This window comes from Lonchura striata, chromosome 2, assembly GCF_046129695.1.
Source record: "Lonchura striata isolate bLonStr1 chromosome 2, bLonStr1.mat, whole genome shotgun sequence".
NCBI lineage: Eukaryota > Metazoa > Chordata > Aves > Passeriformes > Estrildidae > Lonchura > Lonchura striata.
Window position 1 is genome coordinate 108963319 of NC_134604.1, and position 11054 is coordinate 108974372.

General features: G+C 45.0%; 1 protein-coding gene across 1 annotated transcript in view; it reads left to right on the forward strand.

Annotated features, from left to right (window-relative positions):
* Positions 1 to 7002, forward strand: part of TSPAN7 (tetraspanin 7) — an 84874-nt gene extending 77872 nt beyond the window's left edge. Inside the window, exons 6-8 of the mRNA XM_021552961.3 lie at positions 528 to 611; positions 6397 to 6469; positions 6817 to 7002. Of these exons, the coding sequence (XP_021408636.1) occupies positions 528 to 611; positions 6397 to 6465 (153 nt within the window). The 3' untranslated portion in view covers positions 6466 to 6469; positions 6817 to 7002. The remainder of the gene's footprint in view (positions 1 to 527; positions 612 to 6396; positions 6470 to 6816) is intronic.
* Positions 7003 to 11054: the final 4052 nt, after the last annotated feature.

Here is an 11054-nt window from a genome sequence, read left to right on the forward strand (position 1 = left end):
TCCAAGGGCAAATGAACCAAGGAAATTCATACAAAACCCTTGATAACTTTGTTATATGGTTTAAAGTTACATGCTGTTCAGTGCTTTGCCTGGTGTCCTTTGATGGGTAAAGGCAAGCAGAATGCCTCAAGGGACACTTTATTAAATATCTAGAGTATGAGGAAATCAGCATCATTTATTCATTTTTGACATCTGTATTGTTCTAACATCGGTGTATTGTTACTGGTTTGGTTTCAGGTCAAAGCTATATTGTTTTTTAACTGACTTACTTTAAAAAGACCCATAAAAATGAGTGCAACATCACATTAAGATTTTAAAAGTATTGAAATGCATTCATTTCTAAAAGTAATTGGTTTTGCCACAACTCCACATCATTCACTCAGAATTGCTATTTTTAAAAAGGTGATGCTGTTGGAAATTACAGCAGAAATATTGTCTAGCCAGAGTTCATTCTAAATGAGAAATTTGTATGTATGCATTCATGGCAGGGAAGGTCAGTACAAAGAATGATGATGTTTGTTTTTCAGGGCTGTTATGACTTGGTGACCAGTTTTATGGAGACAAATATGGGAATCATAGCTGGAGTGGCTTTTGGGATTGCATTCTCACAGGTAAGTGCATAAACACTCCCCTTCCCCCTTTTTGTTTTCCCCTCTTTTTCTTTACCTGGACTTCAAGGAAGGAAGGATTATGGAAAGGGACTGAACTCAGCATGCTCATTAGTCCTGAGGTCATCTGTTCATTGATTTTCTTTTTTTCAACTTAAATGAAGTTTCTCCTTGGGAATATCAGTTACCGTTGAGCTAATGACTAGCTTGAGGAAAACAACTTGTCCCTGCACTGGGTCAAATAGAGGTTAACCCAATAAAACATTGGCTTAAATGGAGCATAAAGGCTAAGAAGACAAATAATTTATCCATTGTTTGCGTAGGCTTCTATCTTCTAAGCACTCTTATTTGTTCTTGAAGGACTCAAGAATTCCAATGAGTGCACCCTCAGGCCTCCCCATCCTGGACCTGAAGCCTGGAGAGGATGCTTTGTGACCAATTTTATTTTTCTTCCCTTTAACACTGAACAGTAAGAAATGTTCAGTCTACCAAAATCAGAGTGTTAAACCAACTCCTGTCTGCACCAAAAGGAGTGTGGCACGAGAGCGACAAGAGGAGAGCTAAGCAGGGGTTTTCTGCTCCATGATATCCAAACTGCATTTGTGTAGACAGGAACTGGGGAAAGTATTGCTCTGGTCAGACTGTTCTGATCAATAAGGGGCAGGAGAAGACCTGCATCTTTCAACAAGATGCTCCCTTGTACCAGTCACTTCATGTGTCACAGCAAGGACTCTACTGGGAACATGAAAAAACGAGAGAGAGGGAAACATGCACAATTCAAAACTGTCCCCAGGCCATGTGGAAAATGTCCCACATATCCTCTCCATCAGCATACACACAGCCTGAGCCTAAAATTGTCTGGGCTCAGACTGCTGAGCGTCCTACCTTGGGCATATCTGGAAGCCTGATGCTCTGTAGCCAGGGTGTTGGATGTCAGCAGCCTGTGGTTTGGTGTGGGTGGAAATGTTGGTTCATCACAACAGCAGGTGCCCAGAGCATGTGCCTGCATGTCAGGGGTCCAGAAAATGTGGACAGTCTGGAGCTGTTTGTGCATGGACAAGGGGAGGTCAGGTTTTTTTAATAGGCTATTCTAATTCTCGTTGAATGGTGACAGCATTGATACTCTTCTCCAGCCTTGATTATGGCTTGATTGCTGCTGTAGGACTCCAGGCTCGTGTTTCAGTTTGGGTTCTAGATAGCCAGAAGGCTGTAAAGCATCTTTTTAAATGCCTCCTGTAAAGCTATCCAAAAGAAAAATGAGACGAGTAGAATTGTAAAATATGCTGCTGGGGGAAAAAGTCAGGACCAATACTGCCTGAAAGCATTTAATGGGTGTTTCATGGCAGGCTGCAGGCAGCACGGGCTGCAAGGCACTTTGTCCTGTGACTGAGGGGAAAAATGAGGTGTGTTTTGGTGTGGTGTTGGCATCTCAAGCTGCTGGTGTCAGCAGGAGTCCTGCTGCCAGGTGGGGATGTCACTCCCCAGTGCAGGCACTGGGCTCTGGCACTGTGAGGACATACTCAGCTGCTTGGGGTGTTAGCAGACTTCTAAAAAAGAGAACAGAGAAGCTGCAGAGGGGAGAAACACAGCTCTCCCAGGCTGTGAAGAATAGAAGGTGGCCACTTGTAATTTACTGAGTAATCTGTTTTGCTGGGCCCAATTAGGGACAGTGTTTACAAATTGATTTCAGGTTAATGTGGCTGGCAGTAATGCCAGGCAGGGCTCCAGCTCTAGGCAAGGTTTTGCTGTTCCTATTGAGAATTGGTTTAATCTAAATAAAAGACAAATTAAATCATGTTGCTCCTCTACAGTAAAGCATGCTCAAGGGGCTTTCCTTCACGTGATTTGTTAGGTGTTGACTAGCATGGGGAATGTGCTGATGCCCAGAAATAGGGAGAGTTGATGTAATGGCATTGCAAATCTTACAGGCCTGGCACAGACCTTCCCATCAGAGTCAGTAGTTCTTATAAAAAACACTGTGTTGCTGACCTTGTCTGATCTGCTCCTCAGGTTTGAAATACTAACAATAAAATAAAATCTGATGGTTTTTGGACTTGGATGCCAATGTTCAATTCCAGCTGGAATAATTTCCATTTAGCAGGTGCTGTTCAGAGCGGAAAAATTATTAGTGTGTTGTGCCCAACAGAGAATAAAATTATACAAACTGCATAGGTGATGGAGAGCTGTGCCTAGATAAAACTACTGTGCAGGTATTGTCTTTAGGAATGCAAGAGACACTGTCTGGAGGGGTTTACAGAGTGTGAGTAGGGGAGACTCAGTGCAATGTTCAGGCCACATTATTCCCTTTGTGCTGAAGGACTGGAAAACAGGTGCTCTCCACGTGCTCCAAACCAGTTGCTGGGCACATACAGGTGCCATCAGTCTAAGATAAACTCCCATGCAGCTGTGGACCCTCTGCTGTCAGCATCAGTGTGGGCAGCTGTGCCTGAAGGTGGATGCAGTTCTGCTGCAGACACCATCCACCTTGTCTGTTTTGGTTTACCTGATGTGCTGACGAATTCCAAGTTAGTTCAACACAGTTCTATTTATAGAAATTCTCCCAAAGAATGAAAAATGGTGACAATAGCAAGACCCAAAATAAAATGGAAATTCAAATTGCAATTCAGTTTCTTCAGTATAACAAATATGTCATGCAGAACAGCTTCCAGTCAGTGGTAACTCCTACAGAATAAGTGTGTTAAAAAGCCAGCTATTGTGTGTACAGGGGGGATACGACTGCTACAAAATATGTTTTGGATGGTTTTCAATGGCCAGAACTAAGATATGCCTGAGATTGCTCCTAGAAACCATGAGAAATTCTCTGCATTCTGCTTGTTGGAATGACCTTAGCCAACAGGATGGTAGTACAGGAGACAGACCTGAGGAGTGTGGGTTTCCCAGTTGTCTAAACCAAAGAATTTGTCAGCATTTTCAAGTTTTCTGTGGCAATACCAAGTATAAAAAACTCTATGCTTTCTATATAATAGTTCAGAAGACCAAGATAATCTTAGGGGGAAAAAGGGAAGAAAAGAAAAAATTAAGAGTGAAGACAAATGCAGAACCAAGTCTGACAACTTAGCACTGAAAAATCAAGAGACTAAAATCAAATAAATGAATAAGTGGATAAAAGTTGAGATGGGGCATTTGAGAGGCAATGGGAGTGCAGGGAAATGAATGCAGCTCCCAGCAGCAGTTGCTTTGTGGGAATCCTTTAACACCAATTCTTCTGTTTTTTCAAAGGAGCTGCAGGGACTGGTGCACAATAGGATAAGGAGCTTCCTCCTGCCTGAAGAGCAGAGGAGGCAAGTGATGGAACAAATGCAGAGAGCAAGGCAGGGTGGAGAGTGCTGATTTGTGCTGCAGTCTGGGAGCCTCTAGCCTGACAAGGACTCTAGTTCTGCCTGTAATGAAAGAGCACAGTGAAGAAAATTCAGCAGCTCAGTACAATATTGCCTCTTTTTGGCTACAGGACGAACAGGGCTCTTGTGGTCAAATGTGGAAGTCAACACATCAAAAAGCACATGTTTTTATATGCATTCAAAGTATTTCTAGACTATTTATTATAGCTCTATGTCCTGGTTATACTTAGAAATGCTGAATAAAAAGTGTGTGCAATGGCTTGACATGCATTGCATTATTTTTGAAATACAAAGTTAAACATTATGTTACTATAACCACTTAAATGCCTAAGCCAGCCTAAGGTCAGAAGTAAGAATTAGTAAGTGGGCCAAAGATCATGGAGGTAGATTCCTGAGGAGCCTGCCATTTGTCTTAGGAGTGAGCTGAGTAAAACAAAACACCATTACATGCCTGTAGATGCTACAAAGTTTAGACACACTGATTACTAGAGTTAACAGCCTGCACAGAATAAGAGCATCCCTAATTAGAGGTATCTGGGGAAGTCTGCTCCAGTTGAAGGGGGAAAGAAAAGCCTGTGGTTTCCTATATGTAGAGGCTACAGCATCTTTCCCCTTGTAAACTTGATACAGGCTGCAGATTGTGGTTGAGAAGAACAGTAGCTGTAATCTGGGTGCCCATGATGGGGAAAAATAAACAACTTCAATGTACATACTTTCTTGGCTGTTGTAGAGAGGAATTGATTCAGGTCTGGGCCGGAATTTGCTCAGGGAAAATAATTTGTATTAAATAAACTGCAAAGTTCATCTTACTTAAAAAATGCAGTAAGGCAGAAAAGTAACTTCTGAGTCCAGCCAAAGAAGGTGAAGAAAGACTGAAAGTCACCACAAACACTGAGAAGTGACAGTGAAGGATGTGGGACAGGGCCACCCAGAGGCACTCATTCTGTTCAGGCTGTCAGAGCACAGAGAAATGCATAGCACCATCCAAAACAGAAATCTCATTCTCCAAAATTCAGCTGAGCTAAAGAAACAGTGCAGGAGTCAGCTGCAGGAGTGTCACGTAACATGTAGAATGTGAATATTTTCAGCAACACCTTCAGCAATTGATTAAATCATCTTCCCAGTGATGAGTAGAAAAGGCAACAAAATGGCTACAATGTCTTCTTGGTATCAAGTGAGATTTTCAGAAATGAGGGGGCTTTTCACCACGCACATGTTGTTTTGGCAACTAAAAAGACAGCTCCTGGACCCTGGTAGCTTTGGTTTTTCTTGGAGGTTGGTCAGGAATTGGTACCAGTGCCCCACATCTCGTTATAGCCAAGGCAGTCTCATCCTTGGTGCCGAAATCAGGGGGTGCATGTGGGGAACGGGAGGGTTCAGCCTGCATTTCATTGTGACTCAATGCCCTTTTGAAATTCCCAGAAGAGCTCTGGTGGATGCTGAAACAGGAAATTGTACAAATTTCTGGCAAAGAAGCTTGGCCTGTCAAGGACTGTGACATCTTCGAGACGGGAAACAGTTTATCCAGATTTGAGTTACCCTGGCTTGGTCTTGCTCTGGGCTGGTTCCAGCCCAAATCAAGCAATTGCCTGGTACAGAGGATGTGTATTTTGATGATGATTGTGTTAACAATGAGCACTGCCTGGTCTAGGGGAAGGGACACAAAATCCTGGGGAGTGAAATAGGAGAATCCAGTCTGGATGAGCAGCCAGCCAGTCATACCTGAGCATGCTCTGGATATGCTCAGGGGTTAATTAATTGACCAACCCCAATGAGAAAAGAGGTTGAATTATTTACAGCATATTAACACTGTTGGCACATGAAGGAAGCACTAAGAAACTGCAGTAGACAAAACATTGAAAAGACTTGAGTGCTTATTGATGAATAGAAGCCTGGGATCTGTTTTCAATAATCTGAGTGACAGCCAAGGGAATAGTGAATGACTTTTTAAAAAGTTATTTCCAGATTTACAGCACTCATTTCTACAGTGCTGTAAAGGAAGCATAACCACTCTGGAACATCAGGAAGCTTTTCCCTGGCACAGTGATAAAGAAGTTAAATGCACCAGCTCTCAGGGCTGATGCGTGGTGGTGAGGGATCCAGGTGGAGCAAGTGAAACACAGCCTGTAACAAGCTGATAGCCCCAGCAGTTTATTCGTCCACATCTGGCTTGGCCAGACATTGACAACAGGATTGAAAAATACCAAAAAGGCATGCTGTCTGTCAAATAAATGACAAAAATCAAGAGGAAGATCTGACAAAGACAGACAACAGATTTTAATGCTGGTTTTCTAATTAGAACAGTCCTTAAAATAGTGCATAAATACATTGTGCATAATAACTCCAGAACATGAACTACATGTTTACCAATGCTCTGCATTGATGTATTTAACTTGAATTCTGTTCTGTCTCTGTCTTGCCTGGAACAGTTGATCGGGATGCTGCTGGCATGCTGTCTGTCCCGGTTTATTACTGCTAACCAGTATGAGATGGTGTAACAAGGTGAGCTTTTCCCATTTTCCAGGTGGTAAAGCTATAAAAGCCTTGCTGTGTTGTTGTGGCTGTGCTGTTTCTGCTGAAGACTGCGAGCAAGTTTTACATTCTGAGCGTGTTCATGGAGAATTAAGCTTTCCCATGGGCTTCTTTGCTTTGGGATTTTCATCCCAATTTTATGTGTGGTGGGGAAGGAAAAAAAGGGGTGGGGAAATGCAGCGTTGAATTTCATCATTTCAATTGTCTTGGAAAGAGAGAGCAAAGCACCTGCTGTGAATAGTGATGCCAAGGAAACCAACCCACTTGTTGGTTTGTTGTTTTTTTTTTTTTGTTCTTCCATCCTCCCCGCTCTCCAGTCTTTCGAGGAGTGCGAAGTCCAGAGCCTGTGTGAAGACCAGGAGCTGCAGAATTGGAGAAAGACTGCCATGAATGTTATAGCACACACTGTCTCTCGCACGCACGCACGCACACCCCCACGAGCAAGCCCGTGCGCGCGCACACTCGCACCCCACCTCCCGAACTGTCCCATGCGTAGTGTCCCATTCTGTGAAGTTCCACGGTGCCACCCCGAGTGGCCGGGTCCCCTCGGCCTCCAGAGCCAGCCCCCACCCCACGGCTCGGCCAGGACGGCACCGTCTGTATGTTCTTGGTCACACAGTAGTTGCATCGTAAGTTAACAAAGGTAACTCATTAACAGCGTTGATCGGGCTGTGCATGTAGTGACTGGAGGGCATAATTAGCCTTTCACCATGGTTAATAAGTGTTGCACACATTCATATAAACCGGTATATGAAATATATATTCTTTTGGTTTTTATCTTAATTTCTTGTTTTGTTTATTGCTTTACTAAGGTTTCCATCCTTTCCCCCCTTCCCCTGCGCCTGTCCCCCTCTCCCCAAAAAACAAAGGAATCAGTAACATAACATAAAGATACTTGAAAATGATGTTAAAATGTTGTGCTTGAAGGGAACTGTTATTCCTGATGTTCTTCTACATCTTTGATTCTTACTCAGTGTTGTATGCCTAGTGCGTATCCCGGTAGGCTTTGTCTAGTGCATTTTGCCTCGGAACCTGATCCTGTGTAATACTGTTATTAAGCTGTGTTGTTGCTTACTGTGAAGGCAGAAATTTTTGCTCCCTTTATTTTTATTATGTAGCTATGAACTAATTGAACTGTGCTGTACTGCGGCCTTCATACTTTTTTCCTGTTCTTTCTTTTTTTTCTTTCTTTTTGCATTGAGGTTGCAGCCACCAAATACATTGTTGAATCAAATCGAAATAAAAACACACACACAGAAACAAAAAAAAATCACAAAAAAAAAAATAACAGGCATATGAAATATTTTTGGGGGAAAGCAAAAGTTTAAAATCTTTTTAAAAAAATAGGACTTTTTTAATAATGCCTCTGTCTAGCATGCCAACGAGAATGCATTGATATTGTGAGTATTTGTGATATACGTATTAATAAATGGAACCATTACAGATTTCTAGCTGCTTCCTTCTCATTCTTTAGTTATAAGAAAACTTTTTTTGGGAGGGGGAAAGTGAACATGAAACACCCAGGCACAGCTTGGTGTGACATGTCTTTATGTGGTTTTTAACAATGAATTTGCTTGTAAAAGAGAAATGTTAACACCTTGGGACAAGAAAAAAAAAAAAGGGGAGAAAGAGCTGGAATTGTTTCAAAAGTTCTTCTACAGCTGGTTTCACCATGTGACAAATACCCTCTGCTTTGCAAGTTTTCTTCTTGTAATTGTTAAAAACCTGCAGTGTTTAATTATCCCATCCTTACTGCTGTGAGTGATTTTGGCATTAAGCATTTCTCTCTTGATTTTGGTGAGGAAGAAGAGAGCTTTGGGGTTGAGGGGTAGACTTGTGGAAAGGTAGACAGTTATCTCTTTCTCACTTGAATAAGTGAAAAGTCACAGATGTGACAGAAAACCCATGGAAGTTTAAATGTGGGAGTTGTAGGCCAAGCCCCTAGTTTGGCAGTGTGGACAGAGGGGGAGGCTTAAGAAATCCTGGAGCCTTCTGGTTGTGGGAGCTGTGCAGCTGCTGGAGTCCCAGTCCTTCCTCTGTCAGTCTGTCCATCCATCAGTGCCACTGTGACCTGGGCGGGCTGCCCTGCCTGGTGCCTCCAGCATCAGATCCTGGTAAAACTTGGGTTGCTGCTGGCGTGGGCAATCTCCCACCCACAGCTCTAGAAGGGTTCACAGCCACATGGGCAGAAATCTGCCAGCATGTCTTAAAAATCCCAGCAGCATCCTCTTTAGCTTTATTCAGAGAGCCCTTCCAGAGCATGACAAAGAAAAAGAGCTTTGCAAATAGAGGAGGAATCCGGTCCCCAAATTTAGATCTGCCCTCAATAAAACATCTGCCATGAGGGAGCGAGGCATCCTGAAAGGTGGAGATGCCAACAGGGGTCCTGCATCTGTGCTGGGCAGCCAGGCAGGACGGTGCTGGGGACAAAGGCACTCGGCAGGTCACATTTGCAGTCTCTTCTGAGGGCTTAAGAGCAGTCACAGCACTCGCTGGTTGCTGGGGCTACGCTGTGCTGGAGCGATGCCCTTCTCCTGTAGGCACGGGATGTTCTCAGAGTGATGTTTTTCCACACCAGAAAGAACTGGCCCAACAACTGCCCCAGTTTCCCTCTATTCACTGCCAGGCAGGTCTCCCCTTGCCCCGCGGAGGGGAGGGAGGTGGGTGAGGCTGCCACCGCCTCCCTCAGGAGTCACCAGTGACCTTCCGGAGGACAAAAGCACCAGCCTCTCCTTGGTTTCCTTTCCTTTCCATTTTTTTTTTTTTTCCCTTTTTTCATTTACGTGAAAGAAAGAGCTGTTTGTGCCAAGAGCTGTTCCTTTTGAAGATGCTGATGTTGGGTGACAGGTCAGCAGGCCCCCAGACGTGCCTGTCCCCATTCAGGAAGGCTGAGCTGTGCTCAGCTTTGAGGCCTGAGCGCTGAATTAAATCCATTCAGCAAAGCCCTTCAGTGCGTGCTCGATTGTTCCCCTCAGCGCAGCACCACTCCTGCTCTCACGGGGTAGGTGTGTTAATTGGGCTCTTGGCAGCTCCCCTGAAGAGGATCTGGCTGCTGGAGGAGCTGCCAGGGGCTTCCCTGGCGAAATCCCCCTGGCCCGGGTGGGACCACCCAGGCTGCGCTGGCTGGAGCATCCCTGCGCTCCCTTCCCTTCCTCCTGAGGGACAGCTGATGCAGGAAGCACAGCCGGGGCTGCAGGGGTCGGTGTCAGCCGGCCACAAACCTGCGGGATTTTCCTTCCAGCGGTGAAGCTGCCACAGCCCCGGAGGTCTTTGCCCCGGGGCTGCGGTGCCTCTGCTCCCAACGCTATGAGCTGAACAAGCAGAGATGAATCCAGCTGCTGCTGGCTGGGCTGGCTCTGGCTGCCTCATCCCTGCCTGAGCAAACTGTTCTGTGCAAGTAGTGAGCCAAGTGAGCCAAAGGAGGGTTGGAAGGTGTGGGAGGGGAAGCAGATGATGGGGCAACCAGATAAGCCCCCGGGGAGGGTGGGAGGAATGGGGCATGGCCAGGGGTTGAGGAGAGTGGGGCATCATAGAATCATTTGGGATTAAAAACACCTCTAAGATCAGTTCAACTGTCACCCCAGCACTCCCAGATCCACCTCAAAATCATAACAGCTGAAGCAGGACTCCGGGAGGAGGAAGAAGGAGCAGCACCTCACTTTGTTCCAGTGGGCTGCCACCTTGGTTTGGCTGTAAGGTAGACCAGCAGCCTTAGCTGATGTGTGTGCTGTCCTGAGCTGCCTCCCAGGGCTTGTTTCTGCTGAGGAGAACAGCCCTGAGCCCTGCTGAGAGGACAGCATGTTGCTGTGAAGGTGATGTTTCATGGTGTCAGTGAAATGGCAGCTCTGGGAGCTGCTGCTGCCATCCTTGGGCGAGCATCGCTGCAGAAGAGACTGGCTTTGCTCACAGGACTTCAGGCTGCTGCTCCTTGGAGGACCCAGTGCAGCCCCTAAGATGATTTTGTCTTCTGTGATTCTTCCCTTGACTTTAATGGCTCATTACTGCTGAAGATAATTTTAAAGCTAGGAAGTTAATTTACTGCCAGCCAAGCCCCTTGCATAAAATACCTGGCATCCCACTGGAGGGGAAGGATTGATCAGGATGTCAGACTCCCACCAGGGCTGAGTGAGGCCTCTGCTTCTCTATGAAATTGTATCACAAAAATAAAGATCCTCCTAAAGATCCTGTATCCAAAAATAAAGATTTGACATAGAAATGACACTTTTCTCTTTTGTAAGCAAAAGTGTTTTGCCCTCCAAAGGTGTAAAATATGGTCAGCTTTCTGCAAGCTGTTTCTACCAGCTTGGCGTGGTTTGAAGTAAAAAGCTGTTGCTTTTGCCTTTTTCTTGTCATTGCACCTGTTCCTGTTGCAACCAGAAAACATTTTATTCAAAAGTCATTTCAGTTTTGTCCAGCATGACTGGAGATATTTGGTTTGTGCAAGCTCATGAAAAGCAAGCTGAGGCAGCAAGTCCTCGAGCTCTGGAGTCTGTTCTGCTCCCTGGTAGCTGCAGTGTGGTTATTTTTGATGTCTGGAGTGTCTCTAGGTGGCACC